At 40.9% G+C, this 23,821-nt stretch overlaps 1 protein-coding gene across 1 annotated transcript in view; it reads right to left on the bottom strand.

Moving 5' to 3' along the window:
• Positions 1-23,821, bottom strand: part of CFTR (CF transmembrane conductance regulator) — a 103,692-nt gene that overhangs the window by 13,274 nt on the left and 66,597 nt on the right. Inside the window, exons 23-25 of the mRNA XM_015813550.1 lie at positions 15,115-15,357; positions 14,803-14,958; positions 6,467-6,556 (exon numbers count right to left, since the gene is read on the bottom strand). Of these exons, the coding sequence (XP_015669036.1) occupies positions 6,467-6,556; positions 14,803-14,958; positions 15,115-15,357 (489 nt within the window). The remainder of the gene's footprint in view (positions 1-6,466; positions 6,557-14,802; positions 14,959-15,114; positions 15,358-23,821) is intronic.

Genomic DNA, 23,821 nt, shown 5'->3' with positions numbered 1-23,821 from the left:
TTCTGTTTTCTTTCCCTTGTTCCATCCAACCATTCATATTTACTTGGATTTCTTGTTGCAGTATGTCTCAATGATATACCAATCATTTTGTTATCTGGTACCTGTTTTCATGGTTATCTTTCCATCTATGCAGTCTGAGGATATGGACAAACTGCTCAAGGCTATCTCTCAACATTTATTAAATTATGTACTTCTGATACTGTCTATTCTTGTGGTGATGTTTAAATCTATGGCGGCATTTCAGTTCCAGATACTCTTGGTAAGGCTAAATAAGGACTACTGAAACAAACAATGCAGAGTCAGTTTTATCTATTGGTTAAGGCAGCAGGTTAGAAACCAGATGACCATGACTTCTAGTCCCACTTTAGGCATGAAAATCAGCTAGGTGACTTTGAGTCAGTTACTCTCTCTCAGCCACCCCACCTCACAGAGTTGTTGTTTTTGGAAAACAGGAGGACGAAGAAGTATTAGATATGTTCACAGCTTTTAGTTATTTATAAAAATAATAAAGGTGGGATATAAATAAATATTTATAAAATAACCTGCCAGTATCATTTCTGTAACCCTTACAGAAGACCCCAGAGAAGATGGGATTGGAATTTTTTGTGTCTTTTTAAAAATATACTTTTGAGTTGGGATAATAGGGAAATAGTATCCTTAAAAGGTACCATGTAGCCTTTTGTTATCCCTGAACACTGGTCTCAAAATAATTCCCAACCACTAAAATAAAAAGTCACCTATTTTAAAAGAAAAAAAACCAGATAATATTGTTTTATCACCAGAGAGAGCTATTACAATGTAAAATATTGCACCCTCTATTGATGAAGAAAAAAAGATGCATCTTATTTAGTTTGTGTGTGGTTTTATTTTCACTTCCTTAAAATAATAACATCAAAATTAAAACATAAAATTAAATAAGTGAAGTGAACGTATCAGTTTGCCTCACAAAGATCTGAAGCTGTTAAGCCAAGATAGCTATGCATCTCTGGTTGCATTTCAGTCTTTTTTCATGCTTAGTTTTAGGACAGAAATACCTATGATAGCCTTGATAAATTATCTACACTTACCAATTAAAGACAGTGAGCTTGTCAGCTAGAAAGCTGACAGCCTGGATTCAAGACCCTAGCGCAGACATGTCAAACACAAGGCCCGCAGGCTGAGGTCGAGATTTGGCCCGCCAGGGCTTTCCCAGAAAAGGCAAGGGACCGGCCCCCGCTGCCCCAGCCCTGGCCCACCCCAACCTGGCTGGGTGCCCTCCTGGCGCACACACAGGAAATGGCGAGCTCTCCGGGGCTGGTGGTGTGCAGCAGCAGCTGCAGCTCATTTGCCTCAGCCCACCCCGCCCCTCCCAGCCTAACCCCGTCATGCCTGGCCATGCCCCGCTTTGCTGGGCCTCTCCTCATCCGGCTCTGCTTTGCTGCACCGCGTGTTTGGGCCATGGCATTCTGTAAGCCTAACGCCCCAGGGCATGCCCAGCCTGTGGGATAAAAGGCGCGGAGATGGGAGCGCACGGTTGCACAAACTGAGCATCGGCCGGCTCCCAGTTGCCCTCTCTGCCACGTAGTAGGCGCAGAGAGGAGAACGCAGCACTCATGCAGAGCCACAGCCTGGAACTGCCAGTGGCCGGCAATGTGTGAAGCTCTGTGGCGGCTGGAGAGAAAGGGTGAGGAGGAGAAAGCAGGAAGGGTTTCTGTGTGTGAGAGAGAGTGAGAGTGAGAGTGAGAGTGAGAGAGAGAGAGAGAAAGAGAGCCAAGAGGGGAAGAGGAGGAGGAGGAAGCCAAGGTGTTACAAAAAAGGGGAGCTTCCCCCTTTCTTCCCCTCTTCTTTTTTTAACCTCCCCCACTCCGTTCAGCTGCAGCTAAGGGGAAGAGAGAGAGAAGGGGGAGAAAGCAGGGAGAGTTTGTGTGTGTGAGTGTGTGTGTGTGTGTGTGAGAGAGATTGAGCCAGCAGGGAAGCGAAAGTGTGGGGAAAGGAAAGCGCTGCAGAGTAAGCAAACTTACAAAAAGGAGATCTCTCTCTGTGTGTCTCTCTTACACACACACATGTGCTGCATCGGGGAGGTGGTATGCAGGCAGGCGAGAGAGCAAACTTGCAGATTGGCTTTGTGGTCTATTCTTGCCGCCTCCCCTCCCTAAAATCCAGGCAATAATAGAACTCTTTGGATTGAATGGGAAGTTAAGATACCTTCGAGACCGCCTCCTGCCGCAGATTACCCCCCATCGACCTGTACGCTCCCACAGAGTGGGTCTCCTCAGGGTGCCGTCAGCCAGACAGTGCCGGCTGGCGACCCCAAGGGGGAGGGCCTTCTCTGTGGGAGCTCCCACCCTCTGGAATGAACTGCCCCCAGAGATCAGGGTGATCCCTGATCTCCCTTCCTNGCGGGACTGGCCTAGGGGAAACTTTTAGAGGGGGTTTTAATTATATTTTAATTAGATTAAATTTAAATATTTCCTTTTTAACTAATTTTTAAATTTGTAATGTTATTTGTGTATTTTTACCCGATTGTTAGCCGCCCTGAGTCCGCAAGGAGAAGGGCGGGATATAAATTTAATAAAATAAATAAAATAAATAAATATTGGCGTGAGTTGAAATTAAAAGGCCGAGTCAATTCCCCCCTCCAATTATTTTGTCAGAGACGTGGAAAGTGTTTCTCGCTTCTACTTCCTCTCATCTGCTCTTTTATAATTTAATCCATCCTTACTCAAACTAATGTCTTTTGGGTGTCATGGACCACAGTTCCCATCATCCTGTGGCTATGCTGGCTAGAAATACAATGCCTTATTTTCTCTGCAGTATGCGCCTAGGAGGCAGTAGGTCTGTGGGATTTAGATGTATTTGTTTCTTCTGCCTAATTTATTAAATCAACATCTAATTCGAAATTAAAAGTTTCTGAGAAATCCAGGGTGGTTTACAAGAAAACTCTCAAAGACAGCTTTTGTAAAGCATCGCCAGCACTGCCTAAAACTACATTAAAAGTGTGTGTTCTAAGAAAGAAAAATAGTAGTAGTAATTTACTTGGTGCTGTTTGACCATAAAATGTGGAGTTGTTCTACATATGCCTGGCTGAACAGTGTGTTTGGAGTTGCCTCTAAATGGGTGAGGGTTGCACTGTTCATATTTTCCTTGGGAGAAAGTTCTATAATTGGGGTGCTGTCTCTGAGAAGGCTCTGCTTGTGGCCACTGTTCTATAAACCAAACCAGGGGGACCATCTGGTCTAAATGGATGGTAAACAAAGATGATTAAGCTAAATCATATGACATCATATGGAGGCTAAAACATATGACAAATGTTTGTGGGATTGGGTATGTCTAGCTTAGTGAAAAGGACTAGGAGTGATGACATGATAGCATTGCTCCAATATTTGATGGGCTGCCACAGAGAATAAGGGCCTGAGGCTCAGTGAGGCTCCTCCAGTGGACCATGCCCCAGCGCTCGCCCCGGTCCTATCCCCCTCCGCCAGAGACCCTCGGATCCACCCCAGTCCTGCCCAGGCCCACCTAAGTGCCCCTGATGCTAGTGATGTCAAGCTGGCCACACTCACCCAGTAGGCCATGCCCATGCCCATGCCAGCCACACCCACCCAGTAGGTCGCATTCACCCAGCCATACCCATCCGGCCCCCCAAGGGCAACCACAATGCTGATGCAGCCCTCAATGAAATTGAGTTTGACACCCCTGCCCTAGCGCAATGTGATGGGGTGAGTTCCCATTACTTGCCCCAGCTCCTGTCAACCTAGCAGTTTGAGAGCAAGCAAATGCACCACCATCTAGAGTTGGACACAACTGGACAGGGGAAATCTTTATCTTTACCTTTAGGACAGACAGAGTGTCACAATAAAAACTATATATAATAAAAATAAAATAATATTTTGTTATTCTGAATCTCAGCAGTAGTCAGTGGTCTGAACTATGCTACTTGTGAGACTGCTGGTTGGGAATAAATTGGGACTGATTTATTCTATGCCACCTTTCCTCTGAGAATTCAAAAACTCATATACCTGGGAGGATGAATAAGGTTTCCTTTCAGTCACATTACATGTGATTTTTTTTTATTATGTTCTTATAATTTTCTCAGCCATAATGCAGAAATGCTTTGCTATTTCCTTCTTGTGGGAATTTTCTCTTTAATTCCCAGTCTATAGCCCTGTTGTGCCCTGAAGCACTAATTAAGCCTGGTTCTTCTTAGTTTCCAACCTCAGTCAAGGTCCTCCTAACCCTAATCCTTCTGAGACACATGAAAGGAATCCCTAAATTTCATTCTTACCACAACCCTGTAAGATAGACAGAGTTAAGACAGAATGACTACTTCAAGGTCATTCAGTAAACTGACTAAGTAAATAAGAATTGAATCAGTATCTGATCCAAATGCAATATCTTAACTACTTCATTATCCTACAAATATGCCCCAACAATCTTGGGTTTTTTTCTTTAGATGCTTTTGTTTCACCTCTTAACACTGGCTGAGACATACTTAAGTTGTCCTTAGCTCTTCTGAAATAATAGAAGTAGCATTAGCAATAGCACTTAGATATATACCACTCCAAAGTGCTTTACAGCACTCTCTGAATGGTTTATAATGTCAGCAAATTGCCCCCCAAACAATCTGGGTCCCCATTTTATTGACCTTGGAAGAATGGAAGGCTGAGTCAACTTTGAGCCAGTCAGGATCAAACTCCTAGTTGTGGACAGAGTTAGCCTGCAATACTGAATTCTAACCACTATACCACCACAGTGCCTAATAATGCAAAATCTATTGTTGTTTACCATCTATTACATTGGAAGTGAAGTAGTTGCAGGTCAATAAATGACAGCAATATTTATTGGCCATTTCAAGTTGATTCAATAACAGACCACACATACATGCACATTCCCATCTGTGGCCATTCTATTATTGTCTCGCTAAAGAGATGAACATAGACGAGCTGTGTTGGTGATCCATTTGAATTGGCAGCTAGCAAACATACTGCAAGTGCTGTAACTCTTTGGACCTTACTGATTTAGCACAAGACTGAAATAAGAAAACAATGGACAAATGGGAATACCCCTCCCATTTGGAAGGGAAGACAAATATTAAATAAAAATGCTGTTTGATTCAGATCCCTTTTCTAAAGAAACAAAAAATAATGTTATCAGCTTGACTTATGGTAAAATGAGTAATAAGAGGAAAGGAATCTGAGGCTTAAAGTTGGTAAAAATCCTACAGACAGAACTGCTCTGTTCTTGCTCAATACAATAATTGGTTTTCCTGCCAGCTAGTGTTGGGCAGAACTCATCATAGAAGGAAATTTGTTTTCACATGAGTAATCTGTTTTGTGGCAAATACAGTATTAGGCCTGGAAACTCTTTCAACACCACTGCACCTGTTCCACTGTTTTGAAGATGATTAGAAAATGATAATTAGTTCACATTTCCAACTAAGTTTGTGCTATGGTATCTGATGACTTCCACTCTATTTCCAGCCTAAATGGTGGTTTTAAAGTTTTGAAGTTTTATATTCCAAGGATCACCTATCTACATCTATCTGTGGGCTAATTTGTGAACTGCCCTCATCCTGGCACATTAAGTGGTAAAGATATGCCTTAATTAAAAAATGCCTAAATTAATCTGTATATATTTTTTGTGTGTTCTTATTTACCAAAGACTTTTAAGTGTTTTCAAAATGTTAGCATGCTAGCTCTCTTTTGTATAATGTTTCATAGCTTATTATATGTAGAATATTCAAATGTACAATTCCAGGTGAATTCAGCTGGAGAATGATATAAAACCTATAAAATAAACATTATCAAAATATATTTTAAAAATTCAAGAAAAATGTCATTTTTAATATTGTTTTATTTCTTAGATTATACACTAGTCATAGAAGCTGTAAGTTACCAAAATGTAATATGATAACTAGGAGTGTTTAAACCTTTTAAAATTATCTACTTTTCAGCTTCCAGTGAACAGGATTTCCAGTTTTTAATTGCACAGGAGTATAACTTATGATGATAGTAGATTCAGAATTCTAGTTTTGACTTTCTCATTTTACTCATTCCTGAATGTATCTTCATGATCAGAGCATTGCACATTGACCCAGCTCTTTGCCACATTTCCAAATCTAGCTTCAAACCCAATAAACAAACAAATGTAGAATATAAAGAAAGGCAAAAGTAAAACAAGCGAGAGTAAATAAACCCAAGGCAATGGAGATTCTAATATTGTAAACTTTCAAGCAAACCAATAAAATATTTAGTGATTTTCCTAATTATATGTGTAGTTTTTTTATTAAAGGACTGCATATTCTAAGGAACAAGGAGAAATTTATTTTATAAAATATCAGATATTGGTGACAAAGTTCTTGGGGCAAGTATCTTTTCCTATTTATATGTTTGCTTATTTATATAAAAATTATGTTCCATGTTTCTAAAATGGATGCTCACTCATGTGTACATTAAGACTTAAAGAACAAAGATGGACATTTTCTTACCTCTTCAGTAACATTCCATAGTTCTTCATCACTCCATTGTCCATAAGGATCCAAGTTTTTTCTAAAAGATGCAGAGAATATGAACACTTTCTGTGGAAGCAGGAAAAAAATGAAACAAAAAATATTGCTGAAAATAATGTCACAAGCTAGAAATAAGAAATAATTTTTAATTTTTTCTGAATTAACAAATCAGATACTTGAATTTGTTAATAGTTTTTCTTTTTCCCAAACAGTGACAATTTTCTAAGAAGGGATTTGTTTCCTTGGATAAATACTATAGATAAACATTATTAAACATATCTAATAAGTGCCACCAAGTTCACTGGTGGTTTTCTATTTTCTCTTCTCAAAATAAATGAAGATGTTTCAGTCCTCTATAGTTGTAATTTTGTATCAATATTATACTTCTATACTATATAGAAATATATAGGATATAATAGTATAGTATAACATAACATACCATAATTGGCTGATTTCTCTAAACATGACGGCTAATCAGAATCAAGATTCATAAGTACAGTACCTTCAGGAAAGGAGATAGATTGAGGAGAAAAAGTAGGCACAGAAGATAACACCAGCAAGCCACTATAGCCAGGACAGCTGCATAGGCACGCTCATGAAGTCACAAAAATTTCAACTTGAAGAAGACATTACTTGTTCAGTTTTATTGGTTTTAGGTAATAAATTACTTCCCTAATTATTGTAAACAGTAAATAATAAGAATCTAGTTGGCACTGACTATTGGGTCATTTTGTGGTATGGTAAGGTTTTACTTTGATTTCTTAACTTTGATCTTCCCTACTAAGTCTTCCAACTTGGCCCTTTTATGACTCATGGCTGAGGAATTCTGGGAGTTGAAGTCCATGAGTCATAAAAGGGCTGAGTTTGAAGACCCCTGGACTAAGAGGTCCCTTGGCTATAATGAAAGCTGAAACCTTTGCTTCTTCATTGTCTTGCCTAATTCCAGCATTTAGGATGGGGATCACACTATGCATATTTATACTTAATTTCTTAATATTTTATTATTATATTAAATTGATGGGAAATACATTTAATCTGTTCTTTCACAACTCTTTCAAGAGCAATTGTGATAATTTAATGTCGTCAGAAGTGCTTGGCAGATGTTTCCTTCAAAGAATATGGTTTTTAAAATTGCTTTTCCTGCATTTGGCATGGAAACTGTCTTGAAAAAACCCTATGAGCTGATTATTTCCTCCAACGCAAAAATATCTAGCTAGAATACATGAATGAATAAATTACTGTTGTGCTTAATATGAATTAGGTTTTCATAAATTTAATGGCTTTTCCTATGCCTGAGACAAATAATTATTGGCAACTATAACTTCCAATAAGATCACCACCCCAACTCCGCTCAGCCTTTGGGGCACTAACCTACTAATCTCAGCACAGAGCTAGAGCCTTCTATATGGTGGCACCTCAATTGTGGCATTACATCCCCCAAAAGGTGCTCAACAGGTCTCCATCCTCTCAAACTTCAGATGAGCTGCTATGATCATTTTATTTTGCTAAGTTTTTGCCTTTTGCCATTCCTGTTCTTTTCTTTACTAAGAAATTTTACTGCATTTAGTTGTATACTTAGGCACTGGGTGGAATGAAAAACACCATGTAAATAATTATATACTAAACATAAACAATACATAAATAAAATTGTAGTTTTTATTGAGAAGGGAGGCATGTTTGTATTTGTCACATCAAATTTGCCATTTGACGATGATCTTTAATCAAGCATGTACATATTCAAAGCACTCATTTGCAATAGCACACTTGCAAATCAATCTGTTGGTTTAATTTAATGAACTTTATTTTTTAAGTATAGATGCATAGAATTGCAGCCCTAGATTAATACTCCAAATCAGCTTTCTAAATTCCCCTAAAGATAAACGGAATGGTTGAAGGCCCACAGACCTCCTCAACTATCATATACCTATCCAACATCAAGAAACAAACGCTTGATGAGAAAATGGTAGGAAAGCCTTTCTTTGATCTCTGTAGAAAATTCAAATTATCCTATGGTTCCTGAGAATAGATGCTAAGAACTACAGAACTGCAGCATTGATGACGAAAGACAAATTCTTGAAATAAAAGAGCACATGTTCTTCTTTATTAAGTTTGTGTGCAAAATTATTTGAAAATCTACTCCTAGTTAGAGAAAAATAACTTGCCTGAGGTAGGGCTTGTCCATTAAGATCTTTGTTTTCTTATGCTTCTGCAGGTTTCTTTAACTTAATGGAACTAGCTGTATTCTCTGTAGGATTAGTTTCTCAAGATTAGAGGGTGTGGTTGTACTAATACAATAGAGAAACTATGTCTGGCATAGTTTACATTTGGCTGGGTTTGTGAAGATCAATTAAATAGTTTAGAATCCTATGATGACCAAGAAATTTAACTAAACGAACCAGTTTTTTTTAGAAAAGGAAGCAATAGCTTCATAATACCTACAATATCTCTTACCAATAGTTATCTAATATGAATGAAGTGATGCATTTTGCTTTTCTAATACAGATGAATGTTCTAATTGCACTGCTCAGTTTGCAAATAGAGACCTTATAAAATATTCCATTGCTATTTTGAATTTAGAAGATAATTTTTCCATTTAGTTTCTTAATCTGTTAAAATCTATTTGTAGTTTCTGTTTTGAAAATTTCACATTTTTTACATTTATATTAAGTTGTATTTTGTAACATTTTATTCTTGGTACAGCAGTTCTAAGAAGAAAACCCCTTTTTCATTTCCTTTGTTTTACTCACGGCTATCTTGGGTTTTAGAAAAGGCCAAGTCTATTTCCATAATTTATTTCTTCCTTGTTCTCTTTCCTTTGAATTTACTTATTTACGTTTTCATTGCTGTTCCAATGTATCTCAGCAGTACTGCTGAGTACTGCATCTTTCTCCAATCTTGGCAAACATTAAGCTTCTCAGATGGAGCTCAAGTAAGATTGACCATTATCTCAACATAAGCATATATTGTTTAAAATTCTTCCTGTTTGCTCTTTTCAAGATGTTGGTTACGTGCTTGTATCTGATGTATGCTGTAAATCATTATATCTAGCCCTGTCCTTGATTGCTGATAATAGTTCCACATCTTGACCACTAAAATCTCAGCAAGATGTGCCCTCTATTATTGTTGATATGATTTCCTCTCCTTTATTTGCATTGCCTATTTGATTTAAATTTATTTATTAATAAATTTCTAGTCTGTCCAACTCCAAAAGACATATACAAGAGGTATAAAGTAAACTATAAAACCCAATAAATAGCATCAACCAAAGGGAACAAAACCAAGTCTTTTCACCAGCAAAGAAAAAAATAGACATGCCCACAGACCTATATTAATTCAGATCCTGGGAGAAAATCCAGTAGTAAGGTAGAAATATATAAAAATCTGTATTGGTATGTTTTAGGGAAGTGGGAGTAGCAAGTTAAAGAGAGACATGCCTATGCTATGCTTTTTACAATTTCAGAATTTAAAATAAAGTATTACTGGTTTTTGTTCTGCAAAGTTCTTTAACACTTCATATAAGCAAATTGGAAATAAGGGCCATTTGATCAATTGGTCTAACCCAAGGCTTTGAATTACATAAAATGTATAAGAATTAAAATGCCATATTTTTACCTCCCTTACCTTATGTTTTACCAAGCATAATTGCATTTCAATCTTCAGGGAAAATATATAAGTCTAGCATAATTAATTAATTATAATTAACAAGTTTTAAAACTAAATAATGTCACCATGTAAGTCTTCAAACTAATTATCCACTATCCACTAATTATCTAATATTTGAATCACAATACTTTGTACTGTTTTATGCCAGATGGCAAATCTTTATGGCTGCAGGTAAACAATTCAGATCAGTCATTCTTGCTGGCATAAGCTTCTCTTAGAACAAAATTCCCCAACCTTTCTTGCTTAGCGGACCAGTGGGGGGGGATGGCTCCACATGAGTGATAGGCAAGCATTCATGTGCGCAGCTCCGTTTGCATGAGTGATGGACATGCACACCCGCTGCTTATGCAAATGGAGTGCGCATGGATGTCCTCACACTTGCCTGTTGTTTCCATGGCCTGGTTCCAAAAGCTCATGGCCCGGTAGTGGGCCACAGCCTGGGGGTTGTGGACCCATCTTAGAAGCCATGACAGATCAAAATCTCATGACACAATGATATCATTTGTGCAATGATATCATAATATGTATGACATCATTTCCCCCCTCCCCTGGACTCCTATAGTTGCTGATTTGATACAAACTGGAGCACACATATGAAAAACCAGAGTTTCCCCACTTATTTAATTCATAACATAATTGAATCCAGCTCCAGTGATCTGTCTATCATCATCATCCCTATTTTGCTATCTTGCTATCATATCTATCTATCTATCTATCTATCTATCTATCTATCTATCTATCTATCTATCTATCTATCTATCTATCTATCTATCTATCTATCATCACAGTTGTCAAAGTCTGTGGGCAGTCTAACATTTTGATTAGGCTTTGTAAATTTTTGTAGGAGAGAAAAGAAAAATATAGAAACATAAAGAATAATATTAATATTAATAATATTAAATTAAAATAAAAACATTGTGAAATATTTTTTATTTTGTTTATGTCCTTGCCCTTTATTGTTACAATAGGTTAATCAGGATCATTTTAAATTCTTTGGATTTCCTAGAAACTAAATCTTTATTTGACTAGGCATGTACAGGTAGTCTTCAACTTATGAGCAGTCATTTAACAACTGCTCAAAGTTACAACAAACTTTTAAAAAGCTACCTACTGTCCTCAAAGTTACAACTGTCTGGCCTCCACCCTATGGTCATGGGACCACATTTGGAAGTTTGATAACCAATTTGCCATTTTCCAGTGGAAAATGACACATTGGATGTGCTGGATTTGCTTAATGTCCATGTAGTTTGTTTAACAATCATATGACTTGCTTAAAAACTATAGTGACTTACTTTAGGGCCATCATAAAAATAGTCATAAAACTGAATTCAGTCACATGTACCTCAACTTGTAACCACAGTGACTTACAAACAAAATTCCAGGTTCCATTGTGATCATAAGCTGAAGACTATCTGTATTCACAATGAGTACTTGTGAAAATACCTTTTTCACCCCAGAAGTGGAATAACTGTTTTTATTCTTTCAAGACATGAAAAAAACATTACTAATTATTCACACAAGAAAGGATAAAGGCCAATTCAAGCATTTAATAAACATTAGGAATATATCTTCCTTTTTAAATATATTGAGTAAGCAATAAGAAAATAACAATTTACACGGAACAGGGTATGTTATTAAGAAATACATCCTAACAAACATAAATTCTACCTGTCATTTAGTAACTTTAATTACTTAACAACATGTAGAATTGGGAAAGATTCACTAGTTAAGGAAACTAAAGGTCAGGCAGAATCAGAAAATAATCACTAAACTAAAGCTGCATATCTGTTGAAACTGAATGGTAATGTCTAACTGGCAACAGATGCAACAGAACAGAATGGAATAAAACAGAATAGAATGTTGTATAGGAAATTTAAAATAATTAGATACAAATGATTCCAATTCCAATTCTATCTGGAGTAAAAAAAAATAGAAGTTATGAACTACACTGTTATTGGATTATACCTCCTATTATTCCTGGCCCATTGATAATGCTTGGTGAAGCCAATGGAAGTTTGACCACATGCGTGCTATTATAGAAAAAAATCCTATTATGTACAGCCCTTTTCTTCAATGAGCCCCGAGAGATCCATTAAAATCAATTCAACAGTTAATTTCATTAGATGTAGGAATGAACCAACTGATGAAAAATCAACCACTTCCTAATCCAAAATCCAATCAAGAATCAGAAAATAAATGAGAGAGAGAGAGAGAGAGAGAGAGAGAGAGAGAGAGAGAGAGAGAGAGAGAGAACGAGAACACACACTAATGAAAGTTTAGAATAAAAGGAAGTTTAACTCCTGAAATTAAAGAATGTCCCTTTCTTGTGTTGTTCTGCAGTTTAGGTGATAATCCACACACTCAGTTCATTCTAAAACAGTGAACCTTTGACCAATGATTTCATTTACTTGGCAGATGCTCTACGTTCATGTGAACAACTAAGTTCGTTGCCATTATCAGAATAAGCCAGTATTGGGGAGCTTCTGGCTACCATGATCAGATTTAAGTCATCAGTACCAAATCAATTTCGTCAAAGAATATTTAATGTGTTGTGGAGGTCTCTTGGAAGCTCTTTCTATGATCATTGAGAAATCATCAACAACAGGAAGGGGGGAGAATCCTGTTAATTACAGACCACTTCAATCAGCTTGATACTGATGCTAGACAAAAATTTTGAACAGTACATTAAGTAGGAATGACCTTATCAAGAATAAATCATGCCAAACCAAACCAATTTCCTTTTTTGATAAGGTGATTGATTTACTTGGACACAGGAACATGATGGACACAGTATACTCTGAATTCAGCAAAGTGTCTCATGAGATTCTAACAAAAAAGATAAGACAAAATGTGGATTGGATTGCACTAGATGGATACCAAGCTGGCTGAATCATCCCAACTGAATAAGAGTTGTTCTATGTCAAGATGGAGGGAAATATTGAATGACATATTATAAGATGATAGGTCATTTATTGTTCAACATATTTGACAAATGATTTGGATTAGAAAATATTATCAAATAGGAAGATGACACAAAGATGGGGGGAATACCAAACAGCTTAGATGCCAATATCATGATTCAGGAGGATCCCTATAAGCTTGACTAATAGGGAGAAACTAACAAGATAACTTCCAACAAATAGAAATGCAAAAGTTTATATTTTTAACATTAATCTTGTTCCCTCAAATATAGAATCCTGAGGATCCTAGAGCCTTCTTGCTTATTGCTTCATAATTCAACTTGGTGTCCTTTAAAGCCTGTTATGCATGCGTGCTCAAAAATATTGTATGGAATTTGATTTTATCGTCTATCCCCTCCTTCTAATTAATTCCTGTACTCAATACAAATCAGCTTATTGTGGTCATAGGCCACTTCAAGCAAAGTGCTTGGTAAAAATGTGTGTATGTGTGGTGTTTAATCTATTTTAGTGGGTGATAAATAAAATAAAGTTTAAGACAAAGTTAAAATATATTTATAAAACAACCTAACAGCTTTAAGTGAGGTCCAGGATGCAGCTACATTAAATTGTAATGTAGATACTAAAATTATACTAAGTACAATAACATCTAAAATTACAACAAAGTGACTCCTGTACTTGAGCATTTTCTTTCACTTCTAGGTTTAACTGTTAATATTGTGAGCTAATTATAACTAATCTCCAAAAGCTAATCAGGGTCATAGTAGGTGATTATTTTTAAGGGGATCACCAGAAATCTCATAGCTGAAAGAGAAACTAAAAAATTGGACTAGAATATACATGGTTTTCACTGTGCAGAGTTACATTATATCCTATTAATTAATGTCAAACTGGAGGGGAGGAGAATTGCTGAGGATTAGAAGATCCTTCAGCCCAGAGATGGAGAGAGAGATGTTGGATGTAATTTTGGTTGTAATATTCAATCTGTACGATGCATCTTTGCCTTTTTGCTACAGTGTCATTCGGAATTTTCATTTGATTCAGAGGAAACATGCAAACTATATCTCCGTGAAAGAGAGGCATTCTGGTGTGCTTCCTTCTCCAATCATATACTTCAGTTTGTCCACTAATTTTCTACTATGACATGATTTCTATATTGGGAAAATTATAATTTGCATACATATTTGCCTTACAAATAGATTTAATTTGAACTGCATTTCAACAAAATATGTGCAATTAGACTGTGTGTGTCATGTACTGTATGTGTTTCACTTTGAGAGTGGGCAAATAAATTTCATTTTTGATGTGTGCCATTGTGCCCACAGTAAAAAAAAATGACAATAAAGGTTATCTTATCTTATCTTATCTTATCTTATCTTATCTGTCCACTCTGATGTTATAGTGAACTGTGATTTAGCTAAAACTCAAACATGTATGAGCAAACAAAAATAAAAAAAATAAAAAAGGCACTGCAAATTCACAACTGTATCTAAGCAACTTATATTCTCTCCCTTGTATATCTCTTAATGAAAAACCTTAATATTGAAATGCATCTGAAGGTTTTATGTGAATGAAATGGTCTGGTCACTTTGTCTCAGCCCTAGGAAGGGGGCAATGGCAAACTACTTGTGAAAAACTTTAAAAGAAAACTGTAGAGATTTGGTCAGGCAGTCTCCAAGAATTGGAAAGAATTGAATGGAAGATTTTTTTCCCCACAAACTGATACAGATTTACCTGGGGTATTACTCCAAATGCTTTTCTCCACTGCTGTACAGGGACTGTGTTCCAGGAGACACCATCAATTTGGATATCTCCTTCTGTATTCAAGAGTCTTAAAAAAGCAAAGAGCAAAGTACTTTTCCCTGAGCCAGTTCTTCCTAGAAGGCCCACCTGAAATATTGATAAACATGAAATATTGAAGAAACTAGCATTCATAAATTTGATGACATTAACTAATTCAGAAATTAACATTTATTTATTTATTTTGTTGGATCTTCTGTTTCATGGTTTTTGGGTTGGATAGGGTTTAAGTGAAAATATTCTTACCCTTTGTCCCGACTTTATTGAAAAGGAAATGTTTTCTAACACTGCCAATCCTCCATCTATATATTTAGCAGTAAGATTCTCCACTGTCATTTGCCCACCAGATGGCCAGATGTTTTCTTCCTTTACATGCATATTCTCAATTATGACAGCATGAGAAAGGGCCTTATTTGTTGATACCGGTAAAGGTTTAGATTCTTCTGTTGGCAGATCAATGAATTTAAATACTCTACTCACTGACCGCATCTGAAAATCAAAGAAAATTTTATTTTAAGTGCTATGCTTTTCTTAACATATCTCTTGGTCAAACACATATAGACTGATATCACAAAGTATGAGTGCGAACATAAGATGTTAATACATTTATCTCTACATTTTGTTATTCAAATTGTGAATACAGACTATTTGGATTATTTCTTCCTTCCCAAGCCAGTTCCTTCTTTAATGATATCCTCCAGTCCTTAGGAATTCTTGGTTACTGAAAATAAAGCACTTCCACACTGTTTAGAGTCCCAAATCTGGGATGCCAAGGTATGGATGGTCACTAGATGACAGCAAAAAGTTATGGAGTAACTCTATATTTCTTTGCAGTAATTTAATGGTGGTCCTCATTTCTGCAGTTCACTTAGGCTAGCCTAACACTGCCAGCATTTTACTTCCTAACTCAGTGATGATCTTCATATCTTGGCTTGGAGATGCTATGAAAACTGAAAGCCACTGTCCAGCTGTAAGCACCCAATAACCTTGGCACTTTGCACATTGGTAAATTTAGTGCTAAAGTGATAAAACCTCTCGATTTCTCTCCCATCTTTTAGCCTGGGCTAGGAAGAGAGTGCTTCAAAACTAGCAATGCCACAGGACATGAAGCTTAGGACTGGCAACAGGAGTTTCCTACTGTGAGGAAATGGAGCCACAGCATCTCTTCCTCCAACTGCTATTCTCCACTTAGTCCTTCAACACTTTGTTATGCTGCAATTTTTAATTTTTAAGCTGCAATTTTTAATTTTTAAGCTCCTCAGCCCTCAAGTAGCACTCTCCAACACTGCTGAAATGCCAGAACACAGAAATCCCATGCTCCTTTCCAATTAGCAAAAAATATTTGAGGAAGTGTCTAATGTTTTTGTGAAAATAATTAAATGAGGACCAAATAAAAAGTATTTTTATCATATACAAATAAAAAGTGTTTTTCATCATATAATATAGAATGCATGCATAATAAAAGAAAATTTAAGGTGTAAACTGTTCTTTTACTGTTTGCTATAATATTTAGAGATGTTGCATTTCCAAAAATGATGCACAGACCATACTCTGGTGTATGCTTGTCCTTCTTCACAGATAAACCAGCCGTATAGAACCTACACCATTACATGGAAAGAATCATTACTGAAAGAGATATCTGAATTTTTAATTCAAATTACTAGAAATACGTAGCATTTCAAAGTAATTCCAAAGGTGTTTGCACTTGTCTGAAACAGCTTTTAAAAATTATTCAAATTAAAATTCAATCAAATAATAAATAAAATATTTAATTATTTGAATGTACAAAAAGCTAAAAAAATAAAATACATGGAATGAAATATAACTAGATGTATAACAAATCTAGAGGATCATAAAGGAACATAAACTACTATATTACACTATATTAGAAAATTAGGATATTATAAAATATATTGCATCTGTTTTCTAAACAAAACCTGAATGGAGTTTTAACTTTGATTCACATAGTATAATGCAAAAATTACAATATAATAATATTGAAAGTAGAATATCAAGTAAAGCATAAATACTATGCTTCAGAAAACTCAGATTTTAGAAGTGGCACAAATCTGTATATAAAATTGAAATCAGGTCAACAGTTGATTGGTTGATTGGTTCCAAATTCACTTTTTATGAAGTTATTTTGGGTACAGGGCATATTCCCACAGTTTGGTTAGTCATTCTTCTAAAGGCAGGATCAAATAACGTTTCTAATAAGAACTATAGAGAATTTTTGTCATTATTAGTATATACTGCCAATTTAGTATATTTGGAAGAAATATATAGTGAAATTTAATTGAGATTACAATGAAATTACAGCTTTCAAAATTTGATACATTCTATTGTGAACATTTTTTCAGACATGCTGAGATTTGAAATGTTCCCAACATATATGGAAAAACATTTATAATCTTTTATTTTGTTTCAAAATTTTTACTTTATTCAAAAGTATGTTAAAATACAAAACTACAAAAAATCCAGAAAAAAACAAAAGAAACCAAAAACCCACAAAACATTTAAGACATTAAAAAGGCGCAAAAAACTCCAACGTATATACATATATTATCCCCCCAATTGAATACTGATTAATACATTACTACAGTATTAATTCCCACCTCTTGCAAAACAGCCCCCCCCATTTTTAAAAAAACTAGTAAATCTATTTGCAAATTATTGGTCTGTGTCTATATACTATATTTGTTCTGTTCTGTGTGTTGGTAAGGCATTGAGACGAGGCAGGAGTCACAACAGTTGCTTCTTTACTTAATCTCCAACAGAACAACACAAAATGGCGTGGATCCCTTTTATACTCCCTTGCAGGGAGTAGCATCAACCAATCAATGCAATGTATCTTTCCCGCCTTGCGCATGCGCAATAGGCTGGAGACAACCTGTCTGGCCTGGGCAGACCACTGCAGCTTCCTGCACCTGCTCTGTCAATCACAGCCCAGGACATAACACCCCTCCCCTCTTAGCTCCAAAACACATAGAACTTACTATTTTACATTACTACAAATCTAATACCTTTTCAGTTCTTTTGAGCGTGTTCTTATTTCTAAGTACACTTAAGCCTGCCCACTTACTAGCAAGAATTTCACATAGTCCTGCAAATACTTTGGTGGGCCTCTGGCCCGCTCTGATCTTCTTGGAGCGGGTTGCAAGTGCTCGGTCTACAAGCTCGCCTGCCAAGCTTGGCAGATCGGGACTTGGATACCCACTATGTACAGGCGAACCCACATCATGCTGACTGGCCTGGTCCTGTAAACCCAGACCAAAGTTCCTTGGTGGGGTGGAATTCCCCAGGTCCATGACAGAACCCTGTTGGGAGCAATGTCCCGTAGACACAAGGCCAGCAGATGGAGTGGCCTGAACAGCCGGTTGTGTGCAATTTTCCATGGACCCAGTGCCAGAGTCAGGAGCTGCATCGTTGGCACAACTCCTATGTGCAGGGTGCAAACCCCCGCTTCTGCAAGAAGACTGAGATCCACGATCGTCATCGTGGTCCTCCTCCCCCCCCCGAGAGCAGACAATGAGTAGCATCAACCAATCAATGCAACGTATCTTTCCTGCCTTGCCCATGCGCAATAGGTTGGAGACAGCCTGTCTGGCCCGGGCAGCCACGTGGTCTGCCCGGGTCTCTCTGCAGCTTCCTGCATGTGCTGTGTCAATCACAGCCCAGGACATAACAATATTAATGACAAAATAACTAACAGTAAGAAAGATAATAATAAAAAGATGAGATTAAGGTTTTAAAATTCTGTTAACAAACTGTAAACCACTCATAGAAAATTTACCATGGTATCTTACCTACCCGAAGTGATCCCAAAAATTAAAAGTAGTTCATCCTGGATCAAATATCCATGTTTGCTTCTTAATCTCTTATCAATTGTCTAATTAAATAAAATAGATTTAGTCTCCCCAACAAGTCACCAAAGTCCAGATAGAAATGATTTCCAGTTAGGTGTAATAAAACTATTATTCAATCTCCCTCAGTCGTCATGGGGGAAAAGAATTTGCCACTTCCCTGTTCAGTTAGGCTGCTAGTATTGTAAGGAAATGCAGACTTAAGCTTCAAAGAGATGTATGGAATCAACCCATTTCCATGGCTGTAAGAATATCTCTTTGGTTCAAATCAAAGTCCTTTTGTGTATCTAATTTGTGCAAAACTAAATGTCTCTGTATTATCACAAACATTATCACTGCATCAAACTTTTTTTTAATAAACTTTCAACTAAAAACTGAATGTTGCCTGTCATCTGATCCATTATTGTTCTGTGTAATTTGATCAGAGAATAAAAAAAAACACTGAAGCAGAAGGAAATAGGAAAGGCATTTTCTGGATATTTCAATCCAAGGTTAAAAGAAAAATAAAAAAAACTCCAAATATTTTGTAAATTCAAAAAAATACAGAAATCCAGTGCTAATAACCCAGTATTAATATAAGTCAAATGAAAGGACTTTACCATCACCCCAAAAAACAAAATCAACCCACACCTTTTTCCTTGCGGCAAGAACTAAGGTTGTTGAAAACAACATAAATCAAAGTGAAAGCAAAAGAAGAAAAAACATCTAGAGTCCAGTAAGGAATTGAAATAAATCAGCATTCAACCACTAATCAACTTTTAAAAGCAAAGAACAAAGCAAAGTGAAAATTAATAGCCCATGTGTGCTTAAGAAAATCAAACTTCTGACAGAAAGATGGATACGCCCAATGACTTTCCAATCAATTTCAAAGGGAATTAGAATCTTTGAGACTCCCCTTCCCACATGGGTCCACAGCTGTCCATAAGCCATCTTGGGTCATTCCTAAGTGCTCCCATTTGAATCCTGCCAAAGCACTGCCAAAGCACTGGAGGAAACAGTCTATCTAGACCCTCTCCAGTCGGGCTTCAGGCCGGGATACAGCACAGAAACGGCATTGGTCACGTTGGTGAATGATCTCTGGAGGGCCCGGGACAGGGGTTATTCCTCTGTCCTAGTTCTTTTGGACCTCTCAGCGGCTTTTGATACTGTGGACCACAGCATCATGCTGCGGCGGCTGGGTGGGTTGGGAGTGGGTGGCACCGTGATGCGGTGGTTCTCCTCCTTCCTCACCGACCGTACGCAGTNCATGGTTGTTCCAGCTTGCGGGACTGGCCTAGGGGATTTTAGAGGGGGTTTTAATTATGTTTTAATTGGATTAGATTTAAATATTTCCCTTTTAATTAATTTTAAACTTGTATTGTAATTCTTGTATTTTTATCCGATTGTTAGCCGCCCTGAGTCCGTAAGGAGAAGGGCGGGATATAAATGTAATAAAATAAATAAAATAAATAAATAAATAAAAACTACAAATTATGCTGTTAAGATAATAATTTGGGGTTTCTACGAGCCAGGTGTCACGCCCCGCTGGGCGTGCCATCCACGAGCGGGGTGTGGGAGCCCGCCCGGGGAGGTCAGCCGTAGCCGCTGAACCGTCCAGGGAAGCCAACCGCCCAGCCGTAACGCCGCGACCGCCCGCTGCAGCCCCGCACCTACCCAGAAGCCCCTCGGCCAGCGCGTCTCGCCGCCGGGGAATCAGCGGCGACCCTTTCCCCCTCCTGCCTGCTCTCCGCCGTCGCGTCTGGGGCGGAGCATCCCGAACCGGAGAGGACGGCCGTAGGGGGCCCGCCAGAAGCGCCGCACGGCGGGGCGGAGGCGAGCAACGCCGCGCGAGGCCAGGCCGCCACCAGAGGCGCCGGAGGGGCCGGGAACATCGGAACCGGGCTGGGCCAGGCCGAGATGGCTGCGGTGGGGGAGGAGTCACGCCAGCAGGCTAGGACGCGCAGAGGTGGAGCTGCAAAGCCTGTACATCCGGGGGAACTGGCCCGGGACTTTGGCGGTCAGGAAGCTGCGGAGGTGGAAGACCAGGCGAGGCAGTGGGGCAGGACGGACCCTGGGGAGGGGCGGGGTCAGGCTAAGGGAACTTTATTTAGGGCGGGGCGGATGCTGGCTTGTGGCTGGGGGCGGGATGATGGGGCGTGGCACCTCTATTTACAGCACTGGGAGCAAGCCACTCCCAGTGCTGACTTTGTTTCAGACCGAATAAACCCACTGAATGCACACCGTACCTGCGTCTTGGGTTATTCTCAGTCGTCAACGGACGGTGTGACAGTAAGTCAGCACTCTCCTTTATTCTATCGCTCCTTTGCCGGCTCCTTGCTTCGAGGGGGATGGCAGAGGGCAAACAGGACGCTCCACAGGGGGTGGAGGAAGAGGCTCCAGCTGGAGCCACGGGTCTTGTGCCCATGACAGAGGCCCCAGACGCACAGCCTGTGGTCAGGCCCAAGGTGACCAGGGCTGCAGTGCCGTCAGGGGAGGTCCGGGAGACCACTGCTTCAGGGGGTGCCGCGGAGTGGTGGCAAAGCCCCGCGTTGACCAACCTGGAAGCTGTGCAACCCCGTACCCCGGGTGCCAGGCCGCCTCTCATGGAGTGGAGAGAAAGGCGGGTCACAGGGGATGACGAGGCGGAATGGAGCTACTCGACGGCGCCGGGTCAGCATACGATGGATATACTCCGGGACCGATTTGGCGAAGCCGGTTACCAAGGGCCGTCATCATGGCAACGAGTAGACGGGTCGTTGGGACGTCCCGATTCGACCCGGTTCCGGTTGAGCAGCCCGCGACCGCGACTGACACCCGCAGCAAGCACATCGGCGGCAGGAGGGCCCGGGGTGTCGGCTCCGCAACCCCAGTCCGGATGGCAAGGTGGGTCTGGGCCCGGGGGTGCCTGGGAGGCAACCCCAAGAGGAACACCAGGGGTTCAAGGCCCTGGCTTGGGGACCCATAACCTGTCAGTCCCTGCGGCTGCTGCTCCGGGCGTGGTTCAACCTGCAGGGCCATGGGGGCCAGGAACCATCTGGGGCCCACCACCTATCCCCATCACGTATGACGGCAACCCGGACCAGCTGGCTATGTATATGAGCCATGTGATCAGCCACTTGGACCGATACGGCCACTTATATCCATCCCAGTGGGCGATGGTCGTGGCTATCACTGCGGGGTTGCAGGGGGAGGCAGCGGCCTGGGCGGCGGATCTTTATAGTGACCACGCCCCGGAGTTGGGCAATGCCGGCCTGTTCCTCGAGGCCCTGCATGCCAGATTCGAGGATACTGCCCGTCTCCAGCGGGCAGAAGCAGAGCTACTGGCACTGAAGCAGCGAGGCCGGCCTGCAGTGGACTATGTCCGGGACTTCCGGCGACTGGCGGGCCGGTTGAGTTCAGTGTGGCCAGACCGGTTGCTAGTTCACCATTTTCGAGCGGGCCTGGACCATGAGTTACGCCAGGCCTGTGTATACCGGGGGGTGCCCAACTGGCTATGGGACTGGTGCAAGGTGGCCATCGAACTGGATACAGGGTTAAGGGAGTGCCAGAAAGGGGGTGGGACCACCAGCCGACCCCAATGGCCGTTGGGGAGGCAACGAGAGGGCGCGCTGCCGGCCGGCCCGCCGAAACCACCAGCTATGCCTGGAGGAGCCGCCTTCCGCTGTTTCCGGTGTAACCAGCCGGGGCACCGGGCGGCTGAGTGCCCAGCCCCCACTCCGAGAGGCCCAACGACGGCCGGGCGGGCCACCCCGACCCCGAAGAGAGGCACCGAGAAATCGAGAGCGGTGAAGCAGTTGGCAACCCCGAAGCCTCAGCATGAGGAGCCGGTGGAGGAGGACACCCGGGCAGTCGCACGGTACCAGGGAGGTCCCGACGACAGTGAGGACGAGGTGGCCAACGACCCGATGGTGAGTGACCCAGTGAGCCCCTTTGTGCTGCCCATCACCCTTATCAACCCACGGACAGGGGTGCGAAGAGGTTGCCAAGCCCTTATTGACACTGGGTGCACCCGGTGCCTGATTAGCAGGACAGTTGCGAAGGAGGGTGGCATCCGCCTACAACGGCTGCCCCGTCCTGTTCGGTTTGAGCAGGTGGACGGGTCCTTGTTGGGGGGGGGGGCAGCCACCCACATTACCGAACCTGTTCGTATGGAGTTGGGCGGTCATTGGGAGGTTCTTCGCTTTATTGTTGCTCCAGCAATGACAGAGGCAGTGATTCTAGGCCTCGCCTGGTTGGACAAGTGGGCCCCAACCATGTGGTGGGAGGGGGGTTTCTGGAAACTCCAGCTTGGGGTTGGGCCCCAACCACCGCGGCAGGCGGCCAGGACACGGATCACAAAGCAGTCGGCAGCAATCCAACCCCCGGGTGGTGCGACCACCGCCTCGTCGATGGGGGCACAGGAGGACTCCTTCCCGGCCGTATACAATGACCTGGCAGCTGTGTTCAGCGAACAGGAGTGCAACCAGCTACCACCCCATAGAGCAACCGACTGCGGAATCGAACTGATACCGGGGGCGAAACTGCCGAAACCCCGGATGTACGCCATGGCGCCCAAGGAATTGCAGGAATTGCAGCGGTATATCGACCAGAACCTGGAGAGGGGATTCATCGAACCAGCCCGTTCCCGAGTTGCTGCCCCGGTTCTGTTCAAAGAAAAGAAGGACGGGTCCTTTCGTCTCTGTGTCGACTTCCGAGGCCTTAACGCCGTTTGTGTGGAACACTTGTACCCCCTCCCCCTGATGAAGGACCTGTTGGCCCACTTGGGTAAGGGCCGGGTGTTTACCAAGCTGGACCTGTGGGAGGCGTACTATAGGGTGCGGATACGTAAGGGGGACGAGTGGAAGACGGCCTTCAACTGTCCCCTCGGCAGTTTCCAGTTTCGCGTGATGCCATTCGGGCTACAAGGGGCCCCCGTGGTCTTCATGCAGCTGATCAACCAGGTACTGCATGAGCATTTGTACCGCGGGGTGCTGGTGTACCTTGACGACATCCTGATATACACCGACACCCTGGAATCACACGTCCATCTGGTACGACAGGTGTTACGGAAACTCCTTGACGCGCACCTATACGTGAAGATCTCGAAGTGTGAATTCCACCAGTCCAGGTTG

The sequence above is a fragment of the Protobothrops mucrosquamatus genome, unplaced genomic scaffold, assembly GCF_001527695.2.
Source record: "Protobothrops mucrosquamatus isolate PMUCROS unplaced genomic scaffold, P.Mucros_1.0 scaffold167, whole genome shotgun sequence".
Lineage (NCBI taxonomy): Eukaryota > Metazoa > Chordata > Lepidosauria > Squamata > Viperidae > Protobothrops > Protobothrops mucrosquamatus.
This window is presented reverse-complemented; position numbering and strand designations above follow the sequence as displayed.